This window comes from Linderina pennispora (assembly GCF_002104995.1).
Source record: "Linderina pennispora strain ATCC 12442 chromosome Unknown DL89scaffold_18, whole genome shotgun sequence".
Taxonomy (NCBI): Eukaryota; Fungi; Kickxellomycota; class Kickxellomycetes; order Kickxellales; family Kickxellaceae; genus Linderina; species Linderina pennispora.
In genome coordinates this window covers 1-14722 of record NW_024468266.1, presented here as the reverse complement: position 1 = coordinate 14722, position 14722 = coordinate 1, and the positions used below count along the sequence as shown (strand labels likewise).

General features: G+C 56.1%; 5 protein-coding genes across 5 annotated transcripts; 3 read left to right on the top strand and 2 right to left on the bottom strand.

The window, feature by feature from the left end:
- Positions 1-50: 50 nt before the first annotated feature.
- Positions 51-4305, top strand: DL89DRAFT_295720 (uncharacterized protein; the record flags this gene model as incomplete). Its single annotated transcript, XM_040890675.1, has 12 exons — positions 51-668; positions 840-1547; positions 1574-1654; positions 1677-1841; positions 1885-2166; positions 2198-2531; positions 2566-2687; positions 2745-2804; positions 2848-3198; positions 3245-3988; positions 4053-4064; positions 4099-4305. The coding sequence occupies 12 exons, from the start codon at positions 51-53 to the stop codon at positions 4303-4305; spliced, it is 3684 nt and encodes a 1227-aa protein (XP_040740059.1).
- An 802-nt stretch (positions 4306-5107) lies between these two features.
- Positions 5108-6918, top strand: DL89DRAFT_325246 (mitochondrial carrier; the record flags this gene model as incomplete). Its single annotated transcript, XM_040891512.1, has 7 exons — positions 5108-5213; positions 6059-6111; positions 6170-6240; positions 6281-6392; positions 6424-6522; positions 6566-6713; positions 6749-6918. 7 exons carry the CDS (start codon positions 5108-5110, stop codon positions 6916-6918), a joined length of 759 nt encoding a protein of 252 aa, XP_040740058.1.
- Positions 6919-7027: 109 nt separating this feature from the next.
- On the top strand, positions 7028-8163 carry DL89DRAFT_325245 (putative mitochondrial dicarboxylate carrier; the record flags this gene model as incomplete). Its single annotated transcript, XM_040891511.1, has 2 exons — positions 7028-7239; positions 7313-8163. Exons 1-2 carry the CDS (start codon positions 7164-7166, stop codon positions 8161-8163), a joined length of 927 nt encoding a protein of 308 aa, XP_040740057.1. The 5' UTR covers positions 7028-7163.
- Positions 8164-8190: 27 nt separating this feature from the next.
- DL89DRAFT_270401 (uncharacterized protein) lies at positions 8191-9183 on the bottom strand. Its single transcript, XM_040888689.1, has 2 exons — positions 8533-9183; positions 8191-8434 (listed from the first exon to the last, which is right to left on the bottom strand). The coding sequence occupies exons 1-2, from the start codon at positions 8849-8851 to the stop codon at positions 8301-8303; spliced, it is 453 nt and encodes a 150-aa protein (XP_040740056.1). The 5' UTR covers positions 8852-9183; the 3' UTR covers positions 8191-8300.
- Positions 9184-12160: 2977 nt separating this feature from the next.
- Positions 12161-14722, bottom strand: DL89DRAFT_270398 (uncharacterized protein; the record flags this gene model as incomplete). The annotated part of the gene is made up of 16 exons (XM_040888688.1): positions 12161-12277; positions 12299-12316; positions 12359-12366; positions 12397-12421; positions 12446-12454; positions 12479-12520; positions 12548-12751; positions 12782-12871; positions 12905-12984; positions 13021-13195; positions 13217-13241; positions 13338-13343; positions 13461-13660; positions 13706-13737; positions 13804-14038; positions 14216-14722. The coding sequence occupies 16 exons, from the start codon at positions 14720-14722 to the stop codon at positions 12161-12163; spliced, it is 1773 nt and encodes a 590-aa protein (XP_040740055.1).

The following is a 14722-nucleotide window of genomic DNA, read 5'->3' as shown; positions in this document are numbered from 1 at the left end:
CTCCGATCGCTATCTCTTTTGTTTCAACAAATATTTTCTTCGCAATTAAAATGTCACACTCAATTCAACGCCTACGACCGATTGTCTCGACACATTGCCGGCGGCAGTTCACGGTTTCGTCGGCCTGGCAGGGCACCGAGCGGTTCAAGGCCGATTTGAACCAGAGCAATTTGCTCCCTGGCCAGTTCCTCGTTGGCCCGCCGCACGCGATCAGCAACATCCGGCCAATAAAGTTCTACGTGCCTGCCGACGAGACCCCGCAGGAGCAGGCGTACCGGGAGCTGCGCGAGGATGCGTGCAGGCGCGACCATCTGTTCTGGCTCGACAACAACACGCAGTTCGAGGCCGGCAAGGCGGCGTTTGAGCAGGAGACCGTGCGGCAGACTGGCGCATGCACGCTGGACGACCTGTCAGTGTACTACAAGCAGTACCAGGAGGAGGCATATGAGCGGCACCTGGCATACAACCGGTATGTGTGGAGGCGGAATCTGGCAATGGTTGTGCCGGGCATCAGGGCATGGTGGCAGAGCGTCAGGAGGAGGGAGCGGCGCGAGACGGACGGGCTGGCGCGGCATGCAGAGCAGGGATATTTCGAGAACGACAAGCCCGTAGGCAGGAAGGCGGAGCGGGAGAAGCAGGGGGTAGACCGGCGGGAGGAGAAGATTCAAGTCGTATTACTAGGCAGCATTTCGGCATATGCTCTAGAAGGCGAATAAAGAGTGCGGCTGATGGGAGGAGCCCCGCAGTGTGCCCTTGCTTTTTCTTTTTGTCTTTCCTGTTTTGCTCTCCAATTGCACCCCCTTTTTTAATTGCCATTTCAAATGATGCCAGGGTCGGAGCACCTCACGTTCAGCGTGCATGACGAGTATGACACATGGAGCCGCATATCGAGCGAATTCACGTCTCGATTGCCGCTGCGCAACCTCATTTGGAAGGGCGGGCTGAGCCAGTCGTCGCGGTTTGTCGAGCAGCTGAACATCAAGGTGGCAACCAACGAGGCCACTGACCGCGACACGCTGCCGATATCGGCGCTGCAGACAAGCCCGCTGCTGAACATCTACCTGGCTGAGTCCACGGACAGCGAGGCCGATACGTACAAGTCAATAACGAAACCGCGGGTCAAGAACTGGGTAGACAAGGTGTCGCAGCGCAAGGGCGAGGAGTGGCTCGTGGTGTATCTTCCCAACGACAGCGAGGGCACGCGCATGGCGACGGCCAAGTTCCTGAACATGCGGACGTCAGTGCTTGACAAGCTCAAGGGCGATTTCCAGAGCAAAAAGGACGTGGAGCGCGTGGTTGCCCTGCACCCATCGCTGATTGAGAGCTGGAACGCGGTGTTTCTTGTGATCCGTGAGCGCGTGGTGCAGGCGCTGGAGGGCCGCGTGGCGGCTCTGGCGGAGGAGATCCGGCGAATGGACGCAAACCGCATGCTGCCAGGGTGGAACTACTGCAAGTTTTTCGTCCTGAAGGAGGGCCTGGTGAGGCTATACCGGCTGATGGGGCTGAATGAGGAAGCGCTGGCGCAGTACGACGAGCTGGAGGCAGGCGTTCTTCCAGCTCTTAGAGTCACAAGTCGCTGTCGTGGTTCACAAGGTTTGGCGGCGGCGAGCCTGGCGATGACTTTACAGACATCCTGGATGCTGGCAGGAAGCCAGTACCGGAAGCAGATGGTGGAGAACACGATTTCGATGTTTGATTTCCGGATATACCTGTTTGGGCGGCAGTCGGAGCTGCTGATTGCGCTGGAGCGGTACACTGAGTTCATTGAGCGGGCAGAGCGGTTTGTGCCGACGTTTGCCAAGGCGATGCGGGCGCCGGGCACGGGCCTGTCGCTGGCGTTTGTTGCGTCGTGGACATACAGCACATGCCAGAACATTCGTCGAGGTATGCGAGGGCGTGCTGGTCGCGCAGTCACCGCACGCGCATGGCCGAGCCAACACCAACAACACGAACCGGCTCTTGTCAGCAGCCAAGGCCGAGTTCCTGACGAGCGCCAGACGGCAGCTGGACATTCTGGGCACGCTGCACGACCGCCTGCCGCCGTCGTATCTGCGCAAGGCCAGCACATACACCTACATCCCGACAAAGCTGCTGGAGACGCCGGATGCAAGCGACTCGGAGGACGAGAAGGGTCCGGATTGCGGAGCTGCAGCGGGCGCGCAAGCGGTCGAGCAGCGCAGCGGAGCGGTACCGCGAGTTTGTGGGCAGCGTGCAGATCACGAACCCGGTACTGACAGAAGCGCTAGCGAGCGATAACAGGTTCGACCAGATATACATCCGCACCTGCGAGCAGGCGACGCAGTACTACAACGAGTGTGCGCGCAAGCGCTTCGCCCAGGTCTTGCAGGGCGACATTGCGCAACTGCACATCTGTCGCGGGCGCTGGCTCGAGGCGACCAAGGTGCTGCGCCCACTGATTGCCAAGCAGACAAGCAGCAACCTGGGTATCATGGACGTGCACTTGGTGGAGCGCCTGGCGGTGTGCGAGCGCAACCTGGGGAACCACGAGAAATGTCTGGGCTACCTGCTCAGTCCTGCTGGTGCATTCCCGTTTCCTGGACGCAGAAACCCAGGCGCTCTATGCCGAGCAGCTTGTGGAGATGTCGGAGATGTTGCAGCGCGAGCACCGCATCGATGCAGCGTCAGTGTTTCAGCTCAGCTCAGTTGAGACTGTAGATCTGGACGGAGTCGCTAGGCATTGTTGTCGAGCCTCACGTCGGCCATTCCGCGATGCGTGCAGGCAGCCTAGCGTGCGTGTTGTCCTGGCGAACACCGGCTCCGGGCAGCTGGAGATTGACATGGACGTACAATGACACTCCAATTGAAAGCGGCTCTAACCGGATCCAGCTCACAACTGACTCGGTGTCGTGCCCAGGCCAGTTTGCAGTGCGCCTGGTCGAGATAAGCATTGGCAAGATTGTGTTTTACTGCGCGCCACCCAGTGCGCACTTTGTTGTCCGGCTGAACGAACACCCGGCCAACGCATTCGTTGCAATCGAGCCAGCAGCGAGCGTCCAGAGCGATGGACCGAGCTGCATGCGCATTGCAGTCGAGTCGCGTGGCCACAAGATCGATGGTGGGCTGGCAATCCGCGTGTTCAGCTCGCAGGGCGCACCGCTGCTGGATCCGCAGTGCACTGTAACTAGCAACACTGGTGGTTCTGGGTCCCCTGACTGGGCGATTGCCGATGGCGCCATTGTACTGGCCGACGGGCTTGAGCCGAACCTGCACAGTGAGCGTGGAGGTAGAGCTGAGTGACCAGTACGCAACCGACCACATCACCGTGTACGCATTGTACCGGTCCGACTCGCAGCCGCGGCTGTTTCTGAACAGCGAGCTGGTCGAGTTAGCGCTGCCAGTCAGTGTCTCAGCGCATTTCAGCGCACTGAGCACCAAATCCATAGTTCAGGTGCGCATGCAGTGCCTGTCGCTTGGGCCAGTGCGCCCGCTGCCCAGAACCGCCACGGCGGTGCGCGGGTTCCTGCAGCTGGGCGACTTTGCGACTGACGTGTATGAATTCGGCCAGAACGTCTCGCAGATCGACCTGGATGCCGAGGTCGCCTTTGTACCGCTGTTCTCTGTGGTGCATCAAGCAGTGGATGCCTGTGTTCGCCAGGCCACATGTGAGCACAGGCTTGCGCAGCACTCGCTATATATCTCGCGGCTGGTCATGGCGCATATGCGCAGCACGCTGGATGTCGATGCGACGTTGCGCTCGTCGCAGCTGGTGTTTGAGCCACTTGGGTCGCTGTGGGTGGTAGCCAGCGCCGATGCCACGGGTGCGCTGCGCGCGTCAATGCGGCGAATGTGCAATTCCTTGCAGCACCAGCTGGAATCAGCCCCGCTGCTACTCGATTCCACGGACGAGTCGGTGGTGCGCCGCGTGCGCCAAAAGTTCTCCCAGGCGGCGGTGCGCAAATTTGCCGCCGTCTCCATGTCCTTTGATGGCCCAAAGTACAGCTCCGTCTACGAGCCTGTGCCTATCACTGTTCGTATCGAAATGCCCGATGACCAGTCCCGTGCTTTTGCGGGTCGTGCTGACTGTCGATGAGGAGCAATGGCTGGTGGCGGGCGCTGTCACCCAGGATGCTGCGCTAGGAGGACAAGGTTGCTGTGCTTCGCTATGTGCTGGTTCCGCTGCAGGTGGGATATTTGCAGCTGCCCAGCGTTGTGTGTCTGGTTAATGACCGCGAGGGCGCGAATTACCGTCCTGTCCATACCTGGACATCATATGGGCAGGCGAGCCCATGTGTGCTTGCCAACGACAAGGTGCCCTCGGTGTATACAGTGCCCATTCTCGTCTAAAGGATATTTTCGATGGCAAGGAATTTAGGGCCGTTGTTGGCGGGGAGATTTTTTCTTAGAACAGTCGAATTATCCTATATGCGAGAGTCGATAAAACTTACAGCACAGAGGATAAAGACAATGTCCTTTTTAGCAGTCACACGAAAGCACCCACAAACCGTGCCCTCTTGAAGGGGACAGAAGGGATGTGACTATGGAAGGAACGTGCCAGGTGCGCGATATAACAGATCCCCTCACCACCACCTGTGTGTATGGCCGGTATTTTTTTTATTGAAATGTGTGCGGTGAAATCGCGAGTTTTTATTTACTTTGGACTCTGGTGACGACTGCACCATTCTTCTAAACCCCCCGCTCCGTTGCTGTTGCGTAAACAATATGCACAACCGCGGAGGAGCAACTCTAGTTCCCACGTAACGTGCAAGCACATTTCCACCTATGTGTAGCGATGGCATCGATCGATTAAACTGCCGCCGAAGCGCCATGATCACGCCTGGGGTACCTTTCGCCTATTTTGGAGATACAGGGGGGCTGTGAACCCCTCGCCCAACCCCTTTTGCTTGTAAATGGCGTGCGAAGCAGCTATTGTCACTGAGCTCGCTCTTTTTTTGTTGCCCCCGTACCTTCCCGTGCGCAAGTCTAGACGATTGAGTATAAAAACCCACAGGAGCCGGGCCCCCTCGCTTGAATGCCTGTTTCTCTTTATTGCTGCAATTCCTCAGTGGAAAGAACACTCTAGTTTCTCCCTCCTTTTCCACCCCTTTCCCTTTGTAATTTTGTTCCTAACGTGTATAGCAGTTCTATAATGGCCGAGGCTAAGATCTCTCCCACTGTCGCTGTTGCTACCAAGACCGATGACAAGGCCAACTGGCCGCTGGTCAAGAAACCCCACGCGCCCTTCTACTTTGGAGGTAAGTTTGCTTTTTTGCACCACCGCATTTTTTCATTTGGATCTCCTTGTGATTCTCCTCCCATTGGGAGCTGTATCTTTATTGCTGGCTTGTGCGCACGACGCACCGGCATAGTCCGATTACCCGGTCTGCCGACTCCGTATCTTGTCAACAGGCCGCTTCGGAACGGCCAGGAGTGAGGGATTGCCGGAGGAGAAGGAGCGAAAGCTGGGGATGTTCGTCCTTGCGGGTTGGTCATGAGTGCACACCAATATTCTTTTTTTACTGGAAGCACTGGCCAGACTGCACTGACAATTGAAACTGCATGCCCCTGTCTGTCTACGACCACATGGGCGTGCACCTCTGAAGCGCTCCCCCCCCCTACTCTTGCTGGTGCACTGTTATCTTTCCCTCTCCCTTTCTGCATGCTCCTCACAGCTGGCGCTTGGCTGGTGCTCTTCTTTCCCTCGTGTCCGGTCTCGGCATGCCCGAGGGTGCAGTTCCTCACTTCTATGCTGCTTATCAGCGTGTGAGTAATTAACTTCTCCGTTGCTGATCTTGCCCGGCTGTGTGTTTCCACGCTTTTTTGCCCCAGAAAAGACATGACAATGTCGCTTTTCCCATCGGCGTTTCCTCGACTTCCTCGCCGCAGATCATCTTTATCTGCCAATGTTCCGCACATCTCTGATGGCGTGCCGCCCCTCGGATCCGCCTCGTATCCATTAGTCAATGTGCCAACAAGAAGATGTCAAGTGGGGATCGCGCTTGGCTCCTTCTCCCCACATCGACAATGCGTAATCATGCACAATCAGCTGCAATCTCTGGTCGCCAATGCCCACATCCTGATTTCTGTTCTAAATCCGTAGGATTCGCTGCCTGCGCGGCCAACTTCTTCACACACCCGCTGGATCTGCTCAAGGTGCGCCTGCAGACGATGAAGGGTGCGGGCAACAATGGCCTTGGGCACCGTGGTCAAGGCGATCTACACTGAGCAAGGAGCGCTCGGCTTCTACAACGGCATTTCGGCAGCCGTGCTTCGCCAGATGACGTACTCGATGGCACGCTTCTCGACCTACGAGACGCTCAAGAAGCATTTGTCGAATCCCCGACGGCTCGCTGCCATTCTACCGCATGGCATTCGCCGGTGTTGTCGCCGGAGCCGTTGGCGGCGTGGCCGGCACCCCGGCTGACATTGTGCTCGTGCGTCTGCAGAACGACGGCTCTTTGCCAGGTGGAGCAGCGCCGCAACTACAAGAACGCCTTCGACGGCCTGTTCCGGATTGCGCGCGAGGACGGTGTCTCGGGCCTGTTCAAGGGCGCCGTGCCGAACGTCTCCCGCGCCATGCTGATGACTGCCGCCCAGCTGTGCTCAGTACGATGCCTTCAAGGACCTTTTGCTCAACTCGGGCTACTTCAAGGAGGGCTTGCCGCTGCACTTCTCGGCGTCGTTCCTGGCCGGCTTCGTTGCTACTACCATTACTTCGCCGTTCGATGTCGTCAAGACCCGCATTATGAACGCTGGTCCCGGGCTCGCCCTACAAGAACCTGCTGCCAAGCCATGGTGCTGATTGCCAAGGAGGAGGGCCCGATGGCGCTGTACAAGGGATGGACTCCGTCGTTCGTCCGTATGGCCCCGCAGACCATCCTGACCTTCATCTTCCTCGAGCAGTTCAAGAGCATCTACTGGGACCGCACGGCCAAGGCCAACAAGGTTCGCTACGAGTAATAAAATATACCATTTTTGCCTATTTACAAAATACCATTCGCCAGTTTCAAAAAAAAAAAAAAACACCTGGCGATACTGTGAGAGCCTATGCCGTGTGGCAGGAGGAGGACTGCGATCAAGCCCGGCGCCATAAAGTGGACTGTGCGTTCATCAGTTCTGGGAACTTCTTGGCTTCCGTGATTTCCTTATCCTGAAAGCATATTTTCTTTTCATACTTCAAGCTGTAATAACTTTTTTGCTATCAAATGACGGCAAACATGAGCATCGTGTCGAAACCAATGCAGACAAGGAAGAAGCCGATCGTGCCGTTCTGGTGTGGAGGTAAGCATGCCAGCTGCAGCAGAGCACCAACAGTCATACATATGTCCAGACAGCTGATGTGCGCACTTCATAGGTGTTGCTGCCATGACCGCCGCGTGCTTCACGCACCCATTGGACCTGATCAAGGTGCATCTGCAGACATCCACCGCACGCACCCGCAAGTCTGCGATCCAGGCGACGCGTGCAGTAATCCAAGAGACCGGCATCCTGGGCCTCTACAACGGGCTGTCAGCAGCGCTGCTCCGGCAAGGCACCTACACGATGACGCGATTTGCAGTCTACGACCTGGCGAAAGAGCAGCTGGGCAACGGGACACCATTAAACACCTGGCAGCTGGTGCTGGCAACCTTGTTGTCGGGCGTGGCGGGCGGCGTGGTGGGGAATCCGGGCGAGATCGTGAACGTGCGGATGCAGAATGACCAGGCGCTGCCAAGGCACCTGCGGCGCAACTACCGCAGCGCAGTACATGGGCTGGTAGGCATGGTTAGGGAGGAAGGGGTAAGGGCGCTGGCGATTGGCCTGGGGCCGAGCCTGGTGCGCGCGACCCTGGCGACCGGATCGCAGTTTGTCTCGTACGACATTGCCAAGGCGAGGCTGCTGGAGGCTGGGTGCAGAGACTCAGTTGGCGTGCATTTCGCTGCTAGCTTTTTGGCCGGCATTGTTGCCACCACCGTGTGCTCGCCCGCAGATGTCGTCAAGTCGCGGGCGATGGCGTCGTTGCGCAGCCCCCCAGGCACTGCGCTGAAAGGCATGCGGGAGCCAAGCATCTGGCAGATCTGCAGAGATATTTATGTAAAGGAGGGCGTGGGCGCGTTCTTCAAGGGCTGGGTCCCCTCGTATGTCAGGCTGTGCCCACAGCTCGTCATCACCTTTGTCATTTACGAGAAGCTGCGCAAGTCGTACTTTGCGCACTACGCAAAATAACATGTAACATAGGCTCGTCTTCTTTTCCGGTTGCAATTTCGAGGTTTCAAAAGAGCATCTCGTCTTATTAGTCTCACGACATAAAGATATGGAGATATAAAAAGGACAAGATTCCGCTTCCCAAATCAATGTTTTTTTTACTGCTGGGCGCGGCCACGGCCGAAACCGCCACGGAACTCAGGGCGGAAGTCGCCCGAAGCACCCTCCTTCTTGCCATCGTCACGGCGACGGTAGTCGTCACGCTCGCGGCGGAAGCCACCCTCGGGGCGCTCTACAACAAGATGAACAAACACCGGTTAGCAATACATACTCCTTACATAACCACCAATGCACATGTAACAGTCTGATCTCTCCAATAAAAATACATACCAGGGCGTCCACCAAGGCGGGGAGCGGCGGCGCGGGCAACCTTCTTGAAGGTAGCAGGGAAGATCTCCGAGGGGAGGTGCAGGAACTCGCGCAGGTACTCAATGCCCTCATCGGTGAGGGTGTAGTAGTAGTACTGCCACGAGAACTGGGTCTTGACGAAGCCACGCGAGTTGAGCGACTGCATAGCCTTGATCACCTGGAGGTTAGGGACGTTGATGTCCTGGTGACGGGGGGCGTTGAAGTCCTTCTTGGCAACAAGGACACCGTCCTTGAAAAGGTTCTCGTAGATCAACTTCCTGTTGGCAGTGGGAATATACATGATTCTATAGCAAATGGAAGGGGAGGTGGTAGGTTGGCCCGGGTTTAGTGCAAATGTTTCCTCGCTTTTGCTCAATTCGCATGCGAATTCGGATTCAGGCGACCCCTCCCACCACTGGAATTGCTGAGCTGCTCTCAAGTTTCGCACTCCATTCGGTTATTCGAATGTCTGAAAATCCGCGACTGATTCCAAATTCGGGGGCCGCCCTTATCACACTGGTGCCGCTTTTCCACTGAATCCGCCCATGATCGTGTGCGTATCCATCGTGCGTATCCTTCCTCGATCCAAAACTCTGAAAAATATGAAATGTGTACCTTTAATCGCCGTTCGGGTATTGCAGTTAGAAAGGCGGAGCCACCAAGCCGCCCCTGATGGCCGCCGACTATATCGACCAGCCCTACCAGGCGTTGAAGCAAATGCGAAATTGACCGCGCTAATCAAGGCTGGCTCTTAATCATGGATAGTGTTGATCGATTATGAGGGTCGAAAATTGCACGATTTGTGCTCAAAAGAGGCTTTTGGTGGTGGCCATGTCTGCCCTTTCGTGATCCCCCAAGCATGCTGTGCTAGACTGGTGTCGCTTGTGCGGACATCCATGAAAGCTGTGTTTACATCAAGATCTAGGAGTAAACTCTACAGCTCAGAAGCATCTCCTGTAGAGTGTCAGATAGATACCTATAATTGGAACGCAAATACTAATCAATCCGACCACATCGGAACGGCTAGGAGATACACAAATGAATACACAGGTCTATGGCACATAGAAAATAATACTCTTGCTCGAACTATTGAGTATATGGATACAGTGCTACCCAAAACCTCTTGTGATGAGAAGATGAATTAATTATGTCAGTAACAGTGCGTGCTTCATAACTGTTCATTAACCGGGTGCTGATGAGCAAGGACCTCGATATCGACCTCATCGGGAGGCACAAAGCTGACAGTTGGCAGCAGCTCTGAGATCCGCCTGGCAAGGTTGTAGCATGCAGCTGGCGCTAGGTTCAGCTCCTTGCCGACTGCAGCCCAATCGCCTTTGTGTCTGTTCTCCGCGCGCAGCACCTTCTCATACAGCTCGACACTGTGCATCAGCGCAAACGGCAGTTTCTCGCGCCTGCTCGCTTCGATGATCCAGTTTGCATTCACCCTGGGCCTATTCCGTCTGGGCTTGCTGTTGACGTCATGGAAAGCCAGCCGGAACGGCATCATGTCGGACATTCTGTTGCTGACTGCGATCCGCTGGAGGCTGCCGTGTGGGTCGTAGAGCCCGTCTGTGCCAGTGCGTCGCAGCGCCGACTTTCCCCCATCATAGTCGACCAGCACCTCGTCTGGGTCCAGCGACAGCAGATCATGCCTGCATGTCCTTTGCAGCGCATGCCACTGCAGGTCTAGCGCACGCATCTTGGCTGCCGACACATGTGGGAGATAGTGTGCCCGGATGAACTCCCACCGCCGCCCATGCTCACGCACTGCCGCCATCATCGTGCGGATCTCGCCCACCGACATGCGTGGCCAGGCATTGCACTGTGCCTCCCACGCTGTGCGGCACTGCTGTGCTGTGCGTGTGCCCACCATGTCCGCGACCCGCATCCAGAACCCCATAGGCAGTGTCCAGGGGACATCGACAGAGAACACCAGCCAGGGCTCACGCTCGGCCACAGCCTGGGTGCTGTCACCCTGTGTCTCTGTGATTGCCCGGATGGCGTCCCGCAGCCGCGCCTTCTCGGATTCGCTCCACTCGTTGATGCGCTTGCCCAAGAGAATCACCGGCGACTGCTTGGTGCCGCGCAGGAGCTTGACTGCGTTGTTCCACCGCATGTTGCAGGCGCGCGGCGTCCGGCCAGTGCCCAGCCGCTCGGCCACCAGCACCCACCAGCCGTACGAGCCCTCGCGGTGCCCATCGTGCTTCAGCTCATTGATCGTGCTCTGCAGCTTCCTTACTTCGGCCAGGGTCCATATGCCATGGTTCTGGCCGGTCAGAACCTCGTATCGCCGCCGGTAGTTCATGTGTCCAATGCCCAGGTCCATCTGCTGCTTGGCTGTCTTCCATGGGTGCTTGTGCTTTTTGGCTATGCTCAGCAACTGCGCGTCTTCGGCTGGCAGCCACTGGTGCCGCTTCTTGCGCATGCATGCTGCGCCTGCTTTCGTGGAGGTATGCCTCCGGATCTGTTGCATGAAACTGAGGTGCTTGAGCATGGGTGTGCAGGACTATTATACAAGGGGGAGGGCAGGCAGGCTAGATCCAATGCAGACCCGCTGTTTTTCGTGTATTGGCTTTCAGCAACACCAGCTTTAGGATTATGGAGTGAGGCCTATTCCAAAGCCATGCTGTATAGATGCTGCAAAAGCAAGCATACTCCCAACTGGATGTCACGAACACTACGACTATCATGCTAACGACATGGCATTGCGACAGATGGTGGCAGGTTCATGCGTATATTCTGGACGGCTAGAGTTTTATCTAAATGGAACGCTGTTTATCCCGAAACAAAGCTGCTGATGTTGGAGTGAACAGCATCGTTTGCCTGGTTGGCGTTAATGTTGTTGCTATATAAGGTGTTTTCGTTGAAGTTGGCGCGGTTAGAGGCACGGTCAAACACGTTGCTGAACGAACTCACAAGTGGGAACCCCCAGCCCCATCCGTCGTACCCACTGTACCCGCCATAGCCGCCATAGCGCATAGCCGCCATATCGCCACTGGCGCTTGGCCAGAAACGGAACAACGGGAGCTGCAACCGATGCAGCTGCAACCGGATCGACAAATGGAACGGTCGAAGCAGATGTGGCCGAGGAAACCACAGCACTGTTCACAGCTGGAAATGCCAGTGCAGAGGTTACTCCCGGGATTCCAAAGCCGGCTGTATAGCCGGGATACCAGCCCCAGGCACCGTAGAACTGGCGGCGGGTAAGCTCAGGCTGAGGGCCGGCCGTAGCACTGGCAGATTGCGCAAGCGCGGCCAGAGCAGAAATGATGGCGAGAGAGACGGAATAAGGTAATCATTTTAAAACGTGCTTAAATGGAATGTTAATGCGACTGTTGAAGCTATTGAGTGCTGATACTGGGTAGATGTTGGAAGACTGGTGTTTGGTTGCTGGTTTTATACTACAAATATCGGGTATGGTATATTCTTGGCACCAGCAGTGCTACCAGATAGATCGCAAGATGCATACGTGTTCCAAAATCCCGCCGAGATGGATACGACCGCTAAGAGTCAACAGGAATAATACCGAAGTGCCTCTAATTGGGAAAGTGCTGTACTGATATACAAAGTTGAAACATGACAGTAACACCCTGGTCAGCATTTGCCTGCTCTACTTTAGCGGCCACATGGCCACGGGTAAGTATCGTGACGGTACAGCCCTGACTCCAGATGACCTGGCCATCCCGTAGAACGGATTAGTCTCAATAACCGAAATATAAAGACCGCGCTTGGCCCGTGTGATGGCGACGTATGCAATATTGCTTTCCTCGTTATAGTAGTTTTTCTCAGCCGAGTCTGCTTCTTCCACAGGGCGGTCTAGTCGGGCCGTCACCGCATCTGGGTCACCACGGTACTTCATCGGGAATGTACCCTCGTTGAAGTTCGAAATGAATACGTGCTCCCACTCCAGGCCCTTTGCCTGGTGCACAGTCGAAATAACCACCGCATCCACGCCTGCCCAGCTAGTGTCCTTGGAAATCCCGGCCATCAGTGACACATAGGCCAGGAACGCACGCAGCATCGCGTGTGAGCACATGTCGCTGTCCTTGAACCGCAGTTTCACCGCGGCAGCGCCTTGGACGCGTCCAGAGAAAAAGATAGCGACGGTATTGCGCAGCATCGTGGTGATGGATTTTTGGCCAAAGTTCTGCTCGCTGCCAGACCCATCGCTCCTGGACCTCCTAGCACTGGTGATGCTAAGCTCCGCCATGGCCATGGCGAGGCCATCAACGGCGTACTCGCAGCAGACAGTGGACACAAGCTCTTGCAGCGTCATTTCACCTATGCCCTGATCCCACTGCCCGATGGTATCCATGAACTGCTTCAGGCTGGCCCGTGCATGTTTCGGTAGCACTTTCGTGTCCAGAACACGCTCTGCCTTTCCGTACACACTACTGTCGCCGCTAGCGTCAGGCTCCATGGCACAGATGCGCTCTATGAACCTTGGTCCAATATTCGGTACAAACTCACTGAGGCAAGTACGCATGGCAGCGTCATCTGTGCGATCAACCATTAGCCTCAGCGGCGCCAGAAGGTTCTGAACAGATGCGCCTCCAATGAACGATGCACCGCCACGGATGACATATGGAATCCCTAGATCCAGTAGCTCGATTTCCAGGCAGGCTGACGGCCGGTGGCGCTTTAGCTTGAGCGCCCGGAACAGCACCGCGATATCCTTTGGTTGGCACGCTCTGGAGTGGACTAGCGACCGGATCTTCCCTGCCTATCAATCTGGCCTCAGATTCCGCAGTCTCGCTGCTAGATACCACCACAGGCATCATGGGCACAGACGGCTGTACCTGCAACGGAACACGCAGCCGCGTCAGCAGATTCTCGCTATTGGTATTCACAGCAGTAGCAACGATATTGCCTAGGTCAACGATGCTCCGGTGCGACCGGTAGTTGATGACTAGCGACTCCATGCTTCCAACGAGGCTTCTGGGCACATTGTTGGTGTTGGCCATATTGGCATCAACAAAGTTTTCCAGGAACCTGCTAAAGTTGCTTTTGCATGTGGCACCACGGAAGCCATAGATGCTCTGTCGCTCGTCGCCGACTGCTGTGACGCGGCCAGCGTCCTTCTGCAGGAGCATGACCAGATCCATCTGCACTGTGTTAAGATCCTGGAACTCGTCGATCAGCAGGTACCTTGTACTTTTCGCGTGTGATCTGCAGGATGGTCGGGCTCTTGAGCACGTCGTTGGCCATTGCCAACATGTCATCATAGTCCACCACGTTAGCCATACGCAGAACCGCATTGTACGCCTCGATCATGGACCGCTTCTGGATGTCGTAGCTCGTAGCCAGGTATCCGCGCGTCTTGCTGGATTGAACAAATCCCAAATGATATGCATAGTAAGCATCGGACTGTGCGAAGCCAGAATGGCCGGAGGATGCAGCGGACGAGCAAGTGGTCTGGCAGTGATGTCACGGAGCCCTCTGATCCTGTGGAAATGGCCGCGCAGGAAGTGGTACAGCACAGAATGGGCTGCGAAGTCGCTTTTCAGCATGGTGCTGTTGAGCTTAGTTCTAACATTCTGCTCCACGCCACCATCCGGTGCTGGATCCGCAGGAGGCTCCTGCCAGTCCAGTCTGTCGGTTGCCTGCGCCTTGACAGCATCCCAGCGCCTCAGGCGGTCCTTTTTCAGGATCATGCCCTGTCCACCTGGGCCATCACGGCTGTCTGGAGGCGGGATAGCGAGCATGGTTTCGCACTGAACCAGCATGTGGCAGTCGTCGAGCAAGACAACCCAAGATGGAGTGCGAGCTTGAGATCACCATCCTCAGTAACAATATCTGGGGCCTCTGATAGTCCCAGCTTAACATAATACTCCCTTATGAGTTTGTAGCACCACGAGTGGAAGGTTGATGAATGTGGTGGCGATGCACCCTTCATTCCATTAGCCTCCATGAGCTTACCAATGCGCTCACTCAGCTCACCTGCAGCCTTATTCGTGAACGTGATGACCATGATGGTCTCAGCCGCCACTCCCTGCTTGATCATCTCGATAGCCCGAGTACACAGTGTGTTGGTCTTGCCAGATCCGGCGCCTGCGACGATCAGCAGCGGCCGGTCAATATCCTGCCTGGCAATAGACCTCTGATGATGATCGGTCTCGTACAACCCTGCGAGTCTGTCACGCTGCTCCTTGTCCGCAGTATCAGTGGTCAT

Excerpts from the sequence above, each read along its gene's own strand:
- DL89DRAFT_270401 (XM_040888689.1), bottom strand. The coding sequence starts at position 8,851 with ATGTATATTCCCACTGCCAACAGGAAGTTGATCTACGAGAACCTTTTC. Across the intron at positions 8,435-8,532 it reads CCGCCTTGGTGGACGCCCTG|AGCGCCCCGAGGGTGGCTTC; the intron begins GTATGTATTTTT and ends ATCTTGTTGTAG.